Source organism: Callithrix jacchus, chromosome 15, assembly GCF_049354715.1.
Source record: "Callithrix jacchus isolate 240 chromosome 15, calJac240_pri, whole genome shotgun sequence".
Taxonomy (NCBI): Eukaryota; Metazoa; Chordata; class Mammalia; order Primates; family Cebidae; genus Callithrix; species Callithrix jacchus.
In genome coordinates, this window is record NC_133516.1 from 100,085,423 (window position 1) to 100,105,681 (window position 20,259).

The following is a 20,259-nucleotide window of genomic DNA, read 5'->3' on the forward strand; positions in this document are numbered from 1 at the left end:
TTTCTTTTTTTCCCCCCAGATTGGTTTGGTACCTTTCCTTCCATCTAAACATCACAGTATTATGTTCTATCTTTTATACTGGTGCTTCTATTTCCTTTTTCCACATGCCTTTTTTGTCTTACTTTTCTTTTTCCCTACTGACAATACACTCAGCACATTTCCATTCTATAGAGTTAGTTTGTATGTGTTACACTAGTATTGTTTCCAGGCACCAACATTCATACTTTTAGCACCTCCACCTGAAAAATCCACATTATCTTTTAAAAACATTAGGGGCCAGGTGCGGTGGCTCACACCTGCAATCCCAGCACTTTGGGAGGCCAAGGCAGGTGGATCACGAGGTCAGGAGTTCAAGACCAGCCTGGCCAATATGGTAGAACTCTGTCTCTACCAAAAACACAAAAATTAGCCAGGCGTGGTGGTGGCTATAATCCCAGCTACCGAGGAGGCTGGAGCAGGGAATTCCTTGAACTCAGGAGGCAGAGGTTGCAGTGAGCCAAGATCAGCCACTGCACTCCAACCTGGGCGACAGAGCAAGACTCCATCTAAAAATAAAACAATTAGCCTGTTTGGGAATTATGTTTACTCCATACCTACTTCTTCATATTCTTATTAAGCAATGACACCCTTCTCTATTGTTTTCAATTTTTTGGCTTTTTTCTCTTTTCTTTCAAATTAATGCTCAGTTGGTGACTATCCTTTTGTCAAAAGATGAGATTTTAGTGATTTCATTTCAAATCAAGCATTGCTTCTAAATCTTAACTTTAAAATATCATGCCATCTTAATACCAGCCTATGTTCAACTAACTAATGAAACTTCCTGACTCAAATGAGCACAATTAAATGCTGGTTTGTTATATAACATGTATTTAGAGCGTATGTGTAATATGAATAACAAACTTTGTCATTTAAACATGATTTTGCAGAAAGTATGTCATTACCTCTGACATGTACTCTGTGGTATAGGCATTATTGTCCCTACTCTGTGGATGGACTGAGAACCAGAGTTTTAACGTAGTTTGCATTTTGTCACAGGGCAAAACTGGTTCCAAATCCATGTCTTCTGATTCTTAACCCTGGATTTCTTTCATCATACATCAGGCTACCGTTTGACTAAATTCTCGTGCATCTACTTCAATTCCAGGCAAATCTGAAGAAGAATTAGTGGCCTGAGTGTAAGCATTTTCTTCACATCGAAGGAAATCAAGATATACTTTATATCATGCCTTATTTTTTGGTTTATAATTTCCTGGTCTATATTAACTAATTTTTCTTTATATGCTTATTGATTGTATTTACATTTCTCAGGGTTTTTGATTTTGCTGTACTTGTGGCTACTATGCAGTATGCTTTAGACCTCTCTAGGCTTCTCCCAGCATTTGTGTGTACTCGCATTCACAAGACTAGCATGAAAGTAGTTGAAAGGCTGGGTGCGGTGGCGCACGCCTCTAATCCCAGCACTTTGGGAGGTCGAGGCAGGCAGATCACAAGGCCAGGAGTTTGAAACCAGCCTGACCAGTATGGTGAAACCCTGTCTCTCCTAAAAATACAAAAATTAGTCAGGCTTGGTGGCACATGCCTGTAATCCCAGCTACTCAGGAGGCTGATGCAAGAGAATCGCTTGAACCTGGGAGGCGGAGGTTGCAGTGAGCCAAGATCTTGCCACTGCACTCCAGCCTGGGCAACAGAGGGAGACTCCATCTCAAAAAAAAAAAAGAAAGAAAGAAAGTAGTTGAAAATAACTGCATCTTTTATATGCAGTTCATGGTGGAACATTTCCTCTGGGCTGGAAGTATTCCACTGACATATTTCATACGGAATACATTCATCACTGTTGGTCTCATAGCAGCTTAGTGCATATGCAAAATCTCCCCTCATTTAGTCCTTTACAGAATTCTCCCAAACACACTGACATGTGACATGTCCATTTCATCCTCCAATATGATCACTTTCACAAATTGTTGCACTAATGTTTCTTTAACAGTTAATAACCTCTCTAGAAAATAACTCAACTTTGTTGCACATACATTTAACTAAAATGATTTTCATAGTTTGGTGACCTAATTATTTGAAACTGTTATTGCTAGTTCCTTACTAACAGAGTGTTTTTCATATATTCAAGTTGAAATACCATCATTTGGTCACAATTGTCTCTCAGTTATCGTCAGAGTACGATAACAGTGGTCTTTATTTTTACATGAATAACTCTTTTGCAAGGTTTTGGATTTTGTTTAATGGCAGGTTGAAAAATAAGCCATTCAAATATAATAAACATTGTACTATGTATATGCATCTCGTTCAACAGCAAAGAAAATTTATTGATGAATAATACAGAATTTTCCATAATATTGATGTTAAGACTCTACCCTGAATATTCCTTAATTTTTCTCAGTAATTCATTATGAATCTATTGCCTCCACTAAAAAAATTCTCAAAACTATATTTTTCAAGTATCTTTTGGTTTCTTGTATTTAACCTGGAAGTAAACATACTTTTATTTGGCTTTGAACTACCACATTCAAGGATTAACAGTGAGTCATTTACTGAGATTCATCACATAGTTGTTTTCTGTTTTTTTGTTTTTTTGTTTTTTTATGGTTTTATCATTCTTCAACACATCTCTGGTAAGTTTTGTCCTGGTAGACCAAAAAAAACCTTTTTTTTTTAGAAGCTGTCCTACAGTTTTGGATAGTTTTAGAGCCTGTGTTGTAACTTTTTCCCGGTCTCTTCTTCCTAGGACCCTCATTTCTCCTTGCCACTGCTTTGTACTGTGTGGTTGAAATTGAGTCATGATCAGAGTAACTCCCTTAATATGATTTTTGTGTTGTTACTCATGCCAAGAAATGTTAAAAGTAGATAGACAGACAGACAGATGATAGATAGACAGATGATAGACAGACAGACAGATAGATAGGTAAAAGTCTCTTGATTTTTTTCATTTTTCATAAGGAAGAAAAGCCTATTCAAACCACATGAGTAAAGATAAAAACATAATTATAAGAATGCTGGGCCTCAGGCCTGTAATCCCAGCACTTTGGGAGGCTGAGGCGGGTGGATCACGAGGTCAAGAGATCGAGACCATCCTGCTCAACATGGTGAAACCGCGTCTCTACTAAAAATATAAAAAATTAGCTGGGCATCAGGTGGCACGTGCCTGTAATCCCAGCTACTCAGGAGACTGAGGCAGGAGAATTGCCTGAACCCAGGAGGCGGAGGTTGTGGTGAGCCATATCGCACCATTGCACTCCAGCCTGGGTAACAAGAGCGAAACTCCGTCTCAAAAAGAAAAAAAAGAATGCTGTGGTGTTTCATGGAACCCGAAGGCAGAAAGTACAACGATGCACTGCCATGGACGGGCACCACATGGGAGGCAGGAAGGAAGGTTCCAGCTCTCTCAGCTTAGTGTTTTCTGTGCATAAAACCACCATTCATCCAGGCTGTACATCTGTCTCTAAGCTGTTCTGCTTCCATCCTAAATTACCAGGAAAGTTGCATGGTTTCTCTTCAAATCGTATAAATCTTTCTTTCTTGGTAATTTGGTAAAAGGCAAATCTGATTGGCCTAAGAAGAAACCTTCAACCCTATTTCAATCAGAAGTGGCCTGATGGCCTTGGTCAAAGATATTAACTGACGTTGAGGCTACACTCCCCTCAGAACACTCTGTACAATATTTAATAAAGGTATGTCAACATTCCTATTAACTTGTCTATTTTGAATATCTTTCAGATAAAATGTACAGGTACTCCAATGACTACATTCCCAGGTATGTTGAGATTGAGTCATGTATCATGATTCCCAACTAGTAAGTGAAAGTCACAATGCTATATTGCTTATAGATATCGCTCACGGATGTGGTACTTAGATTAAAATAAAATAAAAAGTGAGTTTTAATTATGTCTCTTCTCATCTAACTATTAGAAGCTATAACATTATCTGCCCTAGTTATTTGCACACTGTGAGTCAGTGAGAGAGCTGGCTGAAGGATAAAATGAGACTCTAACCTGGTATCTGTAGAATTCTCATTAATTTCAAGAGCAGATATCTTCGATTATGATCCAGCTTAGATACGGAATTCCAAATCTATAGTAGAAAAGAATCCGGCAACCTAATACAATTTAAGATATGTATACACATTGATATATACAGGGATGCTTAGCCCTCTGCTATTTGTAAAGATAATGTCAGTCAGTAGGGAAATGTGATAAGCAGATTCTCTGAAAGAATATGCAGTTATAGATATAACTTATTCTCTTTAATAGTTATTGAGCTAGTTGCAAATAAATTTGTAAAGTAGTATACTTTTAAAAAAAAAAGCATTTATGGCATAAATTATAGTAAATAAATTTTACTTTTTTTGGATAGTATATTCTGACCCAGATGTGTCAATGTATTGGAGATTTCTTTTTCAGGAGTAAAAGAAATTCTAAATAAAGAGAATTTCCTAGAGGGCTCTTCAAGATCTTTCTGAAATGGTAGACTGAAAGGTCTCTGAAAAACATAGCTTTTTTCTCACTGGGTAGGATAAGATTATAAGCCTTTTTGGTCTTTTTTTTTTTTGAAACGGAGTTTTGCTTGTTACCCAGGCTGGAGTGCAATGGCGCCATCTCGGCTCACCGCAACCTCCGCCTCCTGGGTTCAGGCAATTCTCCTGCCTCAGCCTCCTGAGTAGCTGGGATTACAGGCACGCGCCACCATGCCCAGCTAATTTTTTGTATTTTTTGAGTAGAGACGGGGTTCACCGACCTCGGCCTCCCAAAGTGCTGGGATTATAGGCGTGAGCCACCGCACCCGGCTGCCTTCTTGGTCTCCTAAAGGTTTTTTTTAAAAAAACAAAATTATTTTTCCATATGAAAATCTTGAGCAAGTATAAGATCTGGGCTGCAGGCACACGCTCACACACAAAATCTTTGTTTATCTGACCACTCTTAACATTGGATTCTTTGATAATTTCCAAGTCATTAGCTTATTAAATCAAGAGTGATTTGCTTATTGCTCTTTCATATTTTTTTTAACAACACATAATGGTGAAGAAAATCCTATATAACCACACAATAAAAGCTAATCTCTTTAATGATCTATTTAATACTTGTAATTTGAAGGGCAATTAAGATGGAATGTAATAGAAAGCCTTGTGATTTGATCATTGTGCTAAATTAGGTTGGTGGTTTAGGGATTAGGATGGGAGGAATGAGAGGAAAAATTGATAAGATTGCTGCATCAAAGCAATCAGGCTCTTAGCTGTAGAGCAAATGTAAGAAAGAGGCTTTTATAACATATATTCATTCAATAAATATTCACTCAACAAATAGGTACTGTGCTAGACAATTGCAAAATATGTTTGCTGAATACCAATCCCAAGGGAGGATGTAGGATAGCAAAGATCGTTACTATGCCAACTACCAAGAGGCGGCGTCCCAGTACTTCAGCCCGTTGTATCTTGAGCTGCACATTTACTACTTGCCTGAGTCTGGTAAGAGAAATCACACAAAGAATGGGTTACATAAAGTGAGTGTATTACTTACAGATACACAGCAAAGGACAACCAACGTCTAAGATTCATTAGGAGCGAATTCCCCAAGGCTCAGGAAAGCTGCCCAAGGTGGATAGAAACTCATCTTCCTGTTCCCCACCTGCACTGCCACTGAAGGACCCCAGAAAGCAGCCCACCTTTGGGTTTATCCCTGACGGGCAACAGAATATGCTGAGCTAAAGCACTGAAGGATGTCCTGTTTCTATGAGAGACTGGAAGAAAACCTACGCTGTTCCAGCCAATTCTTCTTTATCCCTGAATGTTGCATTTCCAGCACATTCTACAGTTATTCTTAAAAATTATAAGTGAGAAAGAAAGAACTCGTTTGGTGCAAAGTCACCCAGAGAACTGTCCTTCAACAGCAAAGATACAAAGATGGAAAGGCAAAAATCTTTCCCGTAAGGATTAATAATCTATTGTCTATTGTAACAAATCTCTAGTTAGCCAAAATTTGAATATACAATGCAGATTTTTTCTGTAAAAAAGGATTCATGTTTTAATCTGCAAGTTTATGTATATACATTATATTTTGTCTATTTCTCTTGATTACGTGGGTTGGGAACCAAAAATCACTTTTGTAAAGGGGCATGGAAGCTTCACAAACAAATAAGCAAACTAAAAACCATCTCACTCCATTAAACACTAAAACAGAGCAAGTGAAAATAAGGTCGAGGTTTCACCGGTGGGGCTTGCATTACTGATGCCTCTTCAGTTCCAACATGGTTTGTGGCCAGACAGATAGGAAATAAACTTCCATCACACTGAGTTCCCTGTTGCACTCTCCCCATGCCTATCCAATACTGGCTTATGCCGGAAGGGAAGGAAATTGCTTCTCTCCTCTTATTTCTGTGTTCCCAAATCCCTGCCCTTCCTGCAATAGTAGGTCAGAAATATGATCACTTTAAGGAGAACATGGCATCTAAATCTAACAGAAAGTCAAATACACACTTTCTGGTATTAACCCTTGGGTCACTTTATTTTTCATTTAAAACATAATTCTTGTCTTTTGATTTGTGTTAGGAAGATAATACTGTGAGACTATCATGGATTTGAGATCCAGGCAATTCTAGATTTTAAACAGACTTGCAATCAGTAGATTCGTAGTCCTGGGGAAATGAGCACTGGTGAACTTTGGTTTTATCATTTAAAGAATAAGGCTTATAATATAAAACGTTATTTACAGAGGGTAGTTGATTAAAAAGCTGCCACCTTATTAAATAAAAATCGATGTCTCTGAAAATTCCTGCCCACTTGCAATATGTTCGCACCCTAATTGAAGAAAGCGGTTGAGGTTTATGATTACGTTAACCTCATCATGACTCCTCAGTTTTCAGAGTCTCAGGACACATTTCCAGCAGCTTTTCATGACCCACTTCTAGGGGACACCGGAGGTGCTTCAATCATAAAACATTCATTCAGCTCAGCTATTCTACTTTTGGGTGATTTCTCAATGTCTGGAGCTCTGCAGGGTGGGGATCTTCCTCATTTCCCTTCTTTGCTAACTATGCCACCTAAATGTAACTGTTGCCCTGTGTAGATCTTTAGTCTCATCTGTTCTCTGGTTCTCAAGGTTGAGATTCCTTATGAAAACAGAACTCTTGGGTCCCCCTTCCCTGACATCTCAGACTTCCAAGTGGCTATACAGGTGAGGCTATCACTAGACCCAGTGCCACCTGTGTAACCAAAGTGTCTCTACATCTTCCAACCTCCTGTTTGTTTTAATGTACAAATAACCATAACCCAAGCCCCAACGCTGTGTAACTGCAAGAAGTCTCATCCATTTCCTAAGTCATTCTGAGAATCTTGGGGTTCCCCAAGCCTTATTCCTGGTGGCCCCCTTGTCACCTCTAGCTCTGTCACTGCTCTTGGATTCCCTGTCATTTTAGAAATCTTCATGCTGGCAGTTCTCTCTGGTATTCTTCCTGCCAATCTTTGACAAAAGACCCTTCTTTTGAAGGGATCTACAGCACAGGCAATGTGTGCTCATTGTGCTTAACAGACTTTACAAAGAAATGAGCATATGAGAGAGGCACTTGAACACAGATCAACAGAATGAGAAAATGGATGTTAGATATCACGGCTCTGGGCATCCATTAACCAACACTTCACAGAAGACATTACTGGATTCACTTCTCAGCCTCAGTCACACGAAATACTGCCAAGATTTATACTCTTCCTCTGAATCACGGTTCTCCATATGGTGCCCTCCTATGTCAAGTTCAAGACATCTATACCCATATCACAGCCATGCTAGAGAGGGGAAAAATGTAATAAGCATGTATGCATCACTCTAGCAACTTTTCCTTTTTTCTTCTGCATTGTTACTTTTTCTATCCCTTTTGTATCATTCCCACCAATATATAAACAGGCTGTATTGTTTCCGGTGGCTCATGCCTGTAATCCCAGCACTTTGGGAGGCCGAGGCAGGTGGATCACGAGGTCAAGAGATCGAGACCATCCTGGTCAACATGGTGAAACCCCATCTCTACTAAAAATATGAAAAAAAATTAGCTGGGCATGGTGGCGTGTGCCTGTAATCCCAGCTACTGGGGAGGCTGAGGCAGGAGAATTGCCTGAACCCGGGAGGTGGAGGTTGTGGTGAGCCGAGATCGTGCCATTGCACTCCAGCCTGAGTAACGAGCAAAACTCTGTCTCAAAAAAAAAAAAAAAAAAAAAAAAAAAAAACCACCGCCTTGAAACTTAATTGCCTTACAGCTACCTCTCCATTGCTCTTTTCTCTTTTACAGTAACACTTGAAAGTTCCGTCTGTGTTCTGGCCATATTTGCTGGCTCTTCTTCCTCTTTTCTTCTTCTTTCTTGAACTTACTCGATTCCATATATCCTCACTAAGGCACTGACTCTGCTCTTGTCAAGGTTACCATGACCAAACCTCAGTGTCATCTTGCTGGGTCCCGCTAAAGCATTTGACACCCTGACACTGTCTACTTGAAACATTTGATTCTCTGGGCTCTGAGCCACCTTCCTCGTTGGTTTTCCTCTTCTCTTACCAGCAGCCCCTTCTCCTTTGCTGGTTTCTGAATCTTAAACATCAGAGCGCCCAGGGACTCATTCCACAGATAATGTCGTATTCTTTCATTACATGAACATTTAAACATTTACATGCTCACAGAGCCCAGACTTACATCTTTGCCTATTCAGATTAACAACTATGAAGCTCCTCAGGTTAGCGATTACCAAAACCAACTTCCGACAGATCCCAAAACTTGCCCTTTCTCATATCTGGCAACCTCTCAGATATGGCAAACTTAAAATAGATTTATTTAATTTTGTAAAAATGCTTTTCAATTCTATTTGGATGTTGGAATCCTGCATTTGTATCCTAGAACTTGAGAGCTGAAAAGAACAATAGAAATCAACTAATTTAATATTCTCATTTTTTAAGTAAGACGATCTAAACTTAGAGAATTTAAGTCCAAGGTGATCAAGAAGTAATTTTTTTAAATTTAAATTTAGTTATTTAAATGGACTTGGATCACAAACTACTTGAGGGACTTTTAAAAGATCTAATCAAATCATAAATGTAAATAAAAATGTAAAAAATAGGAACTAGAAAAAATATAAATGAAAGCACAAAATCTGAACCATAGTAACAGAATTAACACGTTTTTCTTAACTTTGGAGTGTCGGTAAATGTACTTATTGGTTAGAGAATCATTTCAGGTATGTTCAGAACAATGGAGAGTCTGATATGGCTCAAAACTCAGAAGTGCACTCACCTCTCGGATAGGAGTTCAATTATTAACTTATTTTTAAATGTAATTAATCATCCACATAAAACACTGCCAAACATTTGCTCCTGAGGTTTATTACATATTCACAATAGGCTGGAGCTATTTGGTATTGCCAAGAATATATTTTTTAATTTGTTTGTTAGGCAATTGGTCCTGAATAATAGTTTATTGAGATGATTAATCATTTGAGATGGGTCTGTAGACATGGGCACTGCGTTATATATCACATGTCATTTTCATTCATAGGGAATGAAACAATATTCGTTTTTTGGAAGTGATTTATCATTTGCAAGTTGTATCTGCTATCTATGTGGGCTAGAAAAATGGATGGATTGTCTTATTAAAAATTCTGCCCCTTTTGCTCTTATATTCTTGGCATGGAGAAAAATCATGAGCAGGGACTACTTGGTATCCCAACATTAAGCTATACTGAATTACCGGCTGGAAAGAAAGGTTACAGATGAGTTCCTTTGTTATCAGATAAGTGAAGTGTATGCCCATATATTCTTTGTTTAGAATACCCACTTACTATTTAAATATACTGTGTCTTTTTCCAGTAGCATGGGGAGTAATTCGGGTGAAATGCCTTGAGTTGAGTCCTTTTTTTTTCTTTTGATGCAATTGCTGCCAGCTCTCAGTGACATGTAATCTCAAAGTTAAAGCCGTTGGTACTTTTTATGAAATGCCACTCTCACCACCTGATAAGTTCCCCAGTTCCCAGACTATCATTATGAAATCTGGTCACTAGGGCCATCATGATTGGTAGGATGACATTGGTAGAATGACAGTCTGGTGACAGTGGTAGGGTGTATACTGTAATCCTAACAGCATTCCTCACATGAGGCTGGAAGGAACTTTAATCAGCTAGCAAGAGCAAAGAGCTGTGTATTCGTGTCAGTTCTCTTGACTTGGGGGTGGAAGAGACATAGAACTGTGGTTGCTGTATAGTCTCCAGACTGTTTCTCTACAGCCTTTGAATTATATCACCCTCTGAATAGCTTCCTCATGATGTGGACTGAGCACAGGGCTTTATGACCAAACTTGCTGTACAATCCTAGCACTGCTGATTCCTCAAGGATCTAAAACCAAAATATCCTTTGACCCAGCAATCCCGTTACTGGGTATATAATCAAAGAATTATAAATCATTCTACTATTAAGATACATGCACACCTATGTTTACTGCAGCACTGTTCACCATCGCAAAGACTTGGAGCCAACCCAAATGCCCATCAATGATAGACTGGATAAACAAAATGTGGCACATATACACCATGGAATACTACGCAATAATAAAAAAGATGAGTTCACATCCTTTTTAGGGACCTGGATGAAGCTGGAAACCATCATTCTCAGCAAACAGGAACAGACAACCAAACACTGCATGTTTTCACTCATAAATGGGAGTTGAACAATGAGAACACATGGACACAGGAAGGGGAACATCACACAGTAGGGCCTGTTGGGGGGTGAAATACGTAATGTAGATGACGGCTGATGGGTACAGCAAACTACCATGGTATGTATATACCTGTGTAACAAACCTTCACGTTCTGCACATGTATCTCAGAACTTAAAGTACAATAATAATAAAAAAAGAAAACCTAGCACTGTGAGTTACTGACTGTGTATCTCTGACTATGTCATTAACCTCTATGAGTTGCAAATACCTTATATGCACAAGAGAGATAAAAACAGGCATCTCATATTATTGTCTTAAGGGCTCAATGAGCACTTGCATAGAGAAAAGTTTTCATAATCGGTAGTTACTGCTGATATTTGAGATAAGCCTAGGGAAAATAAATTAATCTAGCTGAATCTCAGGATTCTCCTGTGTAAAGCAGGGGATAAAAGTACTACTTTTGGAGATTTTCTTTGTGGGTTTTTGATGTAATGTACGTAAAACACATAACCCAGTATCTGGACATATTAGGTGATCGATCATTTTATCAGATCCACTAACTTCAGCCTCTAATGCTTAGAAAAACATGGTTTTAAAAGACTGTTTGGACTGATATTCTTGATGGGTAAAGAGCTAGTATGTTATACAATAAGAAGCATGGATTACCTGGGTACTAATTCTAGCTGTGCTATTTACTAGTCTAGTAAATTAAGCAAGTTATATAACCTCTCTGTGCCTCCGATTCCTTATCTATATACCTATGTTGGAATTGAGAGAATTAAAAGAACAAACATATGAAGTATATTCGATGTAGCACCTAATACACTGTACTGTTGAATAAGTATTTGCTATCATTATTCCCTGTAAGAAGGTCCAAACACCAACTTTTTAAATTTACACAAACACATGTCCACACACATACATGCATGCATGCATGTTCTCACCTGCATGAGAACACTTCTACCATGGTTGGCTAAGGCTAACCAAGAACAGGCAATAGTTCACTCAATATTGAATTTAGCTGAGAAATTAGTTATGAATTATGTGAAAAGTGGAATCTAATAAGGTAAATTATTTTTCCTCATTACAGGGCTGATGAGTATTATATTGAAGACACACCAATTTATGGTAACTTAGATATGATTTCAGGTAAGTTTTCCATAAATTATATTTATAAACAAATCAAGTAAATCCCACTTGGTTTCAAAAATAATTTAAGTGGCACTTAAAAAAATCACAATCACACTTAGATCTCCAGTGGTAGCCATCAATTCAGGTCCTTTCAGTATGTTAATTAGTCTGTATTTCCAAAGCTGCATATTGTAAGTTGTATTACAACAGCCTCTCTCAGTCAACATCCTGTTTCTCTATATTCTCATTTCACTTCAGTAGTGATAGAATACAGGAAGACTATTACCGCGAATTCTGACACACATCAAATGCTATGAAATAAAGCTGTTTCTAGACCAGAAAGTGGTCCACAGAAACAGTGCTTCGTGCTTGGTAAACAAAAGCAAACATGTAGTGAATAACACAGAACAATCAACAGTTTATTTGGTTTCCCATGTTTTAAATCGAGAATGCAGGGCTGGAATGATGGCAGGTGGGAGAAAGAGGAACTAAATTGATGCTGAGTGGTTTACATATTTATTTTGTTCTTAAGTGCTCTTCAATTCCCAGAATCCCTTATCATTTGTATCATCTCAGACACCTAAAAATAAAGCACCCCTAAATTTCTCAAGACAGATAACCTTGGTCTGATCCTAGAGTTCTGATGATAGAAACTGCCACCCTTTGCCTGCAAGTACTCATTCAATATATCAGAGAGACCTAGGGGTTAATTACTGTTGAACTCCAAATTTTGAACACAGAGACATCCAGTAATATACTAAATTTATCTAAATATCTATATATTACAACAGTATAGAATCATCCTAAAGTTAGAAATGTGAGAATTTTCTTTTATTATATGATTTAAGAATGTATTTTTATCTTTTCTTTCATTGTAGAGTGTCCTCTAGCACTGGAAGGAATCAAAAATTATTTTTTGGAAACGTACTATTAAAAATAATTTATCCCCATTTCACTTCGCAAAATCATGCTGGCCATCTGTAATATTCAACTGCTCAAATTCTGGTGTATTCTGGTGGCTCCAAACCCATCACACCCGTAACTTCCATACTTAAGTAAGCCCAGGTGCCACTTGCACAGATTCTGATTTAGCAGGTCCAGGCTAAGGCTCCGGAATCTGCTACTTAACCTCCCAGATGATTCTGAGGCAGATTTTCCGTGAACCATGATTTGAGAAACACCACTCTACATACCCTTTTTCTGTTGCTTTTCAGAAAGGGCTCGATGATTATTAAGTTGCTTTGGTTATAGTAAACATGTCTTTTTCTCTCTGAGGGTCAAAGTGGTGCAGTCCACACTTCTGCCAGGTTACCAGCCATCCTATGAGTCACTATTTCTCTTTCTTCCTTGTAAATGGACCGTCTGGGGGAAGGCAGGTGTGAATGATTCAAAGATATGGCCCTGCAGGATTAAATGAGCACAGATCTGCTGGACCAGCATTGTGCAGCCCCAGACCCTTACACAGTCTGGCTGAGACGTCCTGTCACTGATCGATGGAACAAGTCATAATCTAAAGCCTCTATTTCAAAATTAGAATGCTGGACTTAAAATGCCTCTGAGTAAAACTCCTTACTCAAGGAATAAATTTCAAAATTCTAAACTGATGTATGTGCACTGTGCTCTGTGCCACCATGCACCATTTGCAGTCTATCCAAATGGAGAATACAGGCAATCCTTTAACCTGTGGGATCTCTGTAACATCCACATGGTAGTTTAAGACTGTCGTGTCCTGCAATGGTATAAGTCATATGACTGACTTCTCATGCCAAGGACGTACCTTTATCTTACTAATCCTATAGCTCAAAAGACTTCGCTGCCTGATCTGCAGGTGACAGTTTGGGCTTGCTTACCTCTTTCTATCTCCCCCAAAGAGACTAGTTAAGTGATTTTTGGGTGGTTTATATTTGCAGCCAAATGTTGTTTGGATCACATGTTTTTATTCATACTAGATTTTTTAAATTTTCTACTATAAATTACAATCTTTTTAACTCCCAAGAACCAATGGATGAAAATTGCTATGAACAAATGAAAGCCCGACCAGAGAAATCTGTAAATAAGATGCAAGAAGCTACCCCATCTGCACAGGTGAGTTTTGTTTTCTGTTTCCACATTTGCATGTTTCAAGAGCATAATAGCAGTACATTATGATACACATCTGAAATAGCCTGTTAGAAAGTTTACCGTCAATCAGGTGTCAAGTTCTAGGTCCTGAGCTCTAATTCGGAGGCATATAAACAGAACTCAAACCATATTCAAAGAGTCAGTTGTATACAATCACAAAGACAATAGATTAGTTAGGAATAATTTCATTATTCCCTCAAAATCTATTAAGTTTTTTCTGTCTGATTGAAAATTTTGTGTGTGTCACAGAGATAAATATAGAAGTTGACACATGGCTAATGCTCACAAGACCTAAATGTCAGGGATTCAAAAGACAGAGCTGGAGTAGGGAGAGGGAGACCTTAGAGAGTTAATCAGAAATCCTAGTAATAAAGTGAGTTCACAAATCCTAGAAAATTGGAGGAATACAAGTGTGAGCTTGCTCCTCTTCTCTTTATGTCCAAATCTCTAATCTTTTCTTCCTGTATCAGATGCATCCTTTCTTCTTTCCAAAGCCAAAGCTCTTATTCATGATCTTGACCATTTCTCCTAATTCTTTCAGGATCTTGTACTTTCAATTATTTTGATTTTTCTCATTTCCATTTTTTAATAACTCAATACTATTTACCTAACAATATGCAAAATCCCTCCAATATTAAAAAAAAAACCTTACATCAACCTGTTTTTCTTTCTAATTTCTAAACTGATTCTTAACTTCTTTCTCTATTGCTTAGATTTCTTTCCATTGATACACATTCCTTTATTCTGATGATGTGTTTTTCACTCATACACTTAACTAACACCGCACTGTGGAAGTCTCCAGTGACTATGAAACATACAACTTGTGGTCCTTTCTTAGGACTCGCACTGTTTACTCTGCAGCACTCAATACAAGTTGACCAACTGTTGATCACGCATATGTTATTTGGAATGCTTTCAGATATAAATAAACAAAACACATTGCGATTAAATTAGAAATAACTGGACGACAGTAGATGGCAGTGTGAAGAGACTAGAACACAGATCCAGTCAGGCAGCTATTATAATTTTTCCAGAAATGAGGCTATTAAGAATAAAAACTTGACAAAAAGCAAAAAACAAAACAGACAAACAAAAAAAACCAGCATGGTAAGGCGTGGTGGCTTACGCCTATAATCCCAGATCTTTGGGAGGCTGAGGCAGGTGGATCACCTGAGGTCAGGCCTGGCCAACCTGTTGAAACCCTGTCTGTACTGAAAATTAGCTGGGCGTGGTGGTGGGGGCCTGTAATCCCAGCTACTCGGGAGGTTGAGACAGGAGAATGACTTGAACCCAGGAGGCGGAGGTTGCAATGAGCTGAGATCACACCACTGCACTCCAGCCTGGACAAGAGGAAAACTCTGTCTCAAAACACACGCGCGCGCGCGCACACACACACACACACACACACACGTATCCGGCAGAGCATATAAAACATTTCACTCTTAGCATGAAAATAAATGCCAATGGGGAGATGCTTACTTATACATTAGAAATGAAATGTTAATCCAAATGTTGTTTCTTCACCCTTGTCCCTGCAAATCAATACAATTTTGGCCTAGTCTTAAAGAATAATGCATAATACATACATCTTTGGTTTTTTCAATGGCTGTCTTCAGTTTTAGTCTACACCTTTTAATAATTACAATGCTACCTTACTTTTGGATAACAGTTATGGCTTCCACATACATTATCTCTATTTACTAACCATACCAACCCTACGATGATGATTCACGTTTTCTAGGCAAGAAAATTGAGGCTCAGAATAGTTTTTAAAAACCTGCCAAGGCCCCATGATCACTGCATGGCAGAGCTGGGATTCAGTCGTAGTCTTTCCAACGCCAAACTCAAGGTCTTGCCTTTAGCATATTGTTTCCCCTAGATAACCTAGTTTCCTGTCTTTCTCATTTTAGTACTGACCCAGCTCTAGTCCAGAGAAGCCCACTGGGCCATCTTGGATGTGAATGGACATCTCCAAGGCCAACCTAAAATGAGCTCAAAAGGGATCTGGGGAAGGCAGATAAGAAAATAATAGGGAAAGATAAATTTAGTTATTTACGAAATATCTATCATATAAGTGAATATTGTTATCTTTATACTTCCAAATCTTGAACATGTAGAAAAAACTGGGGACTGTTGTGGTACCATTAAATGACCACTTATTAGGTACATGTAGAGGAGACCTTGTTTGTTTCTATTTTAATAAACTAGAGTATTGTTACTTGGTAAGAGAAATGTAGGGCCAGAACTACCTTAGGTGGAAGGTAGGGCAGGTAAGAATCAACCTGAAATGTTCATGTACAGTTAGAGTACAAGAAAGAAAGAAAAATGTAGGAAAAAGCTTTGTCTAAGCACTTTTTCAACTCAACAATGCTGGTTGACTATCGTTTTCTGTTGTTTTTGTTTTTGTTTTTTGTGCTGACAGATTTGACAAAACAAGGTAGATGAGGCCCAGAAACAAGTTACTTGGTTTTCACAGGCCATAGAAATTTCCAGAAGTCAAGTTAAAGAACAAAATAACAATGAGAAATTTACATCCCTTTCTTTTAGGCAACCAACGAAACACAGATGTGCTACGCCTCACTTGATCACAGCATTAAGGGGAAGCGCAGAAAGCCCAGGAAACAGAATACCCATTTGTCAGACAAGGATGGAGATGAGCAATCACATGCACCGGATGCCAGCATTTCTAAGACCACCTTAGTAGACAGTTTCTCCCCAGAAAGCCAGGCAGTAGAGGAGAACATTCATGATGATCCCGTTAGACTGTTTGGATTGATCCGTGCTAAAAGAGAACCTAGAAACTAGCTGGACCATGATCTAGCTCAATGATTTGGCTCCTGCTGAAGATGGTTGCTAAAAAAACAAGATCCACGGAGGCCACAGAAGGACCTGGTGGCGGGATGATGACCTCATCTGTTGATGGGATGGTGGCTTACCTCTTATTCAGAGCTTACACTTACGCATGCCAAATGTAACACCATGAAAACCAGCATTTCAAATAAGTTAAAAAATGCTTAACTACTAAAATGTAAAGCCTTAATGTGCTCACCTCAGCAACACATATGCTAAAAATTAATAAAATCCAGTTTGAAAATTGAGCCTGATAACAAAATTACAAATTCACAATACCTAATACTTAGGGAAATAAAACAAAATTTAAGCATGAATGTATTCTGGAACACATTAGAAGAAAAAGCCAATGAGTCTTGTTCTTTTAATTCTCCTTTCTCACCAATGGGAAACACCCCATAATTAAAAGAAATTTCTGATTGAAAGGTATAGGAAACATTAAAATGCGTTACTAAGAGAAGTAATATAATCTTCCTACAAGGTATTTTTCCCAAAGATACCTTTACTATTTCAAAAATTGTCAAATTAATGTATGCTCCTTGCAACAGCAAAGAAATATCAAAAAGAGTTGAGAAATTCTACTAGAGACAATCACTTTGAAAAACTTTCTATATATCCTTCTAAATATTTTTCTGAGATGCTTATATGTATACATCAGCTGTTTCTCTTTTTTTTTTTAACCAAAATTGTGTTTTATTTTGTACACATGACTTAAACTTTCTTAACAATATATTGTGGATTTATTTTCACTGTTATATTTAACTATATATAAATACACTTATATATCATGATTTTAATGTCTGCGTAGCACCACTGATAACCAAATCAGAGTTTAAATAATTTTAATGACTTTAAAAACAATTTATTGATACAAAAAGCAAGGTTGAGATGACAATGTTTCTTTCAGTAATTAAAAAAATATTGCTTCACTATCTTCTCACTGTTTCTGATGAAACGTCTACTGTAATACTTGTCTTTCTCCTTATGTGTGATATACATTATTTTTCTGATTAAGATTTTTCTTATTACTGGTTCTAATTTGATTATAATGTGCCAAGGTATGGTTATTTTTCAAGTGTCTTGTGTTTGGAATTTGTTGAGATTCTTAGATCTATGTATTTATAGTTTTCATCAAATTTGGGGGGAAATGACCAATTTTTTTTTCTGTGACCCTTCGCATTTTCAAGTTTTTCCATTACTTGCAAATGGTCCCACATTTTACTTATCTGTTTATTTTATTTCATTCTTTTTTGTATTTCATTTTGGATAGTTTTTCTTGCTATGTCTCCAAGTCTATGAATCTTTTCTTCTAAATCATCTAATCTGCCATAATCCTAGATAGGGACTTTTTAATCTCAGGTAACTTAGTTTTTATTTCCACAAATTTAGTGTGGGTCTTTTGTCCCCCATCTTTCATGTCTCTATCTAACATACTTAATCTCTCCTCTAACTTCTTGAATGGATGAATACAATGATAACAACTGCTTTAATGCTTTTTAAAATGTACTACTTCTATCATCTGTCACTCTGAGTTTCAACTGATTTATTTTTCTCATTGTGGGTTATATTTTTCTGCCTCTTTAAATGCCTTATGATTTTTGATTGGGCAGAAAACACTGTAAATTTTCCTTGGATTGGCCATGCATACCTTGGTATTCCTATAAATGTTTTTGAGCTATGTTTTTAGCTAGTTACATAGCTCACTGAAAACCAACAAGTTACTGAAACATAATTTGATCATTTAGAATCTTGCTTTTAAATTTTGTTAGACTAAGCCAGAACAGTTTATAAACTAAGTTAAATTTAGTTTATTATGAGGAAAGTCCTTCTTAGTACTTAGTACCACTGTTCGTGAATTATGAGGTTTTCCACTTCAGCTGTTGAAAACAGACACTATTCCGTGTCATGTCTGAGTCACAGCACTGTTTTCTTTATTCTTTTCAGGTGGATTTTCCCTCACGTTTGGGTAGTTTTCTCACTTGCATGCACTAACCAGTATTTAACTGAACACTCGAGGGCAATTCCTCAGGTACCTCCAGAGTTCTCTCTACATGCAGCTCTCTTCTCTCCAGTACTCTGCCTGTTTGACTTCTCTTGACCTGGAGCGCCATCTCCTCAATTCAAGAGATCGATGGACTTTTACCTAGGTTTCCTCTACCTGCTCCTAGGCCTGAAACTTTCCTTCAGGCAATAAGATAGGGTGGTACGAGGGTTTACCTCATTTGTTTCCCTTTTTTTTTTTTGAGATGGAGTTTCGCTGTTGTTACCCAGGCTGGAGTGCAATGGCACGATCTCGGCTCACCGCAACCTCCGCCTCCTGGGTTCAAGCAATTCTCCTGCCTCAGCCTCCTGAGTAGCTGGGAATATAGGCACACACCACCATGCCCAGCTAATTTTTGTATTTTTAGTAGAGACGGGGTTTCACCTTGTTGACCAGGATGGTCTTGATCTCTTGACCTCGTGATCCACCTGTCTCAGCCTCCCAAAGTGCTGGGATTACAGGGGTGAGCCACCGTGCCTGGCCCTTATTTCCCATCTTTCAGGGACCCTTGTCCTGCATTGCCTGAAACAATGTCAGGTGCCATTGTTTCGTCTACTTTGTCAGGATTTTAGTAGCTCAGCCAGCAGAATATGTTCAGGTAGGAGGGTAAATGTAAGATGTTATTCTATCTTGGCCAGAAGCAGAAATCCAAGGCATTCTTACCACTTTACTGTAATTCTATAGTATATTTTTAGTGTAATTTAGTATAATTCCATAAGCTAACCAGCACTATTTGAGATGTTCATAAGCTATGAATTACTGATTATCATGTAATTATTAGGGACTAGATATACATCCCCTGGGGCAGTTCTCAGGACTCATGTTCCAGAAGAAATACAGAATGAAGATCCCTCAGTAACAGTATTTGAACCAGAAGTGTTTCTGATTTTAAAATTTTTGAATATTCATATGTAATGAGGTGTCTGAAGGATGGGACTTAAGCCTAAACAGAAAATTCATTTATGTTTATATACACATAGCTTGAGGGCCATTTTATGTAATATCTGTAAATAATTTTGTGTATTCATCACATAATGTCAGATGTGGAATTTTCCACTTCTGAAGTCATGGCACTCAAAAAGTTTTCCATTTTGGAACATTTTGAATTTTGGATTTTCAGTTTATGGATCCTCAACCTGTATCATTATAAGCCTTAACATTTCAACTGAAAAAAAAAAAAAAATGTGTACGTAGGAAAAGGAAAAGAGAATTTACGGCCAGTAAACAGATGAATTCAAAGTCCTGAAATTTTCACTGACAATGTTTTAAAGTTGAGCTCAAAATCTCAAGAATAGAAGGGATAACTCATTTCCTTTTGGTATTAAATGGCTTATTTCTGCACAGCAAAGTGTGGGTGATTATTAGACATATGCTTTAAATCTTTCTCTGAGGTTTTGTCATTCGATAAACAGAACAGACAATTTATATTAACA

The 20,259-nt window shown here is 37.8% G+C and overlaps 1 protein-coding gene across 1 annotated transcript in view; it reads left to right on the forward strand.

Annotated features, from left to right (window-relative positions):
- The window catches only part of TRAT1 (T cell receptor associated transmembrane adaptor 1), a 33,464-nt gene extending 15,750 nt beyond the window's left edge, over window positions 1–17,714 (forward strand). The window contains exons 3-6 of the mRNA XM_003734924.5: window positions 3,727–3,763; window positions 11,774–11,832; window positions 13,811–13,899; window positions 16,483–17,714. Of these exons, the coding sequence (XP_003734972.1) occupies window positions 3,727–3,763; window positions 11,774–11,832; window positions 13,811–13,899; window positions 16,483–16,740 (443 nt within the window). The 3' untranslated portion in view covers window positions 16,741–17,714. The remainder of the gene's footprint in view (window positions 1–3,726; window positions 3,764–11,773; window positions 11,833–13,810; window positions 13,900–16,482) is intronic.
- The last annotated feature ends 2,545 nt before the right edge of the window (window positions 17,715–20,259 follow it).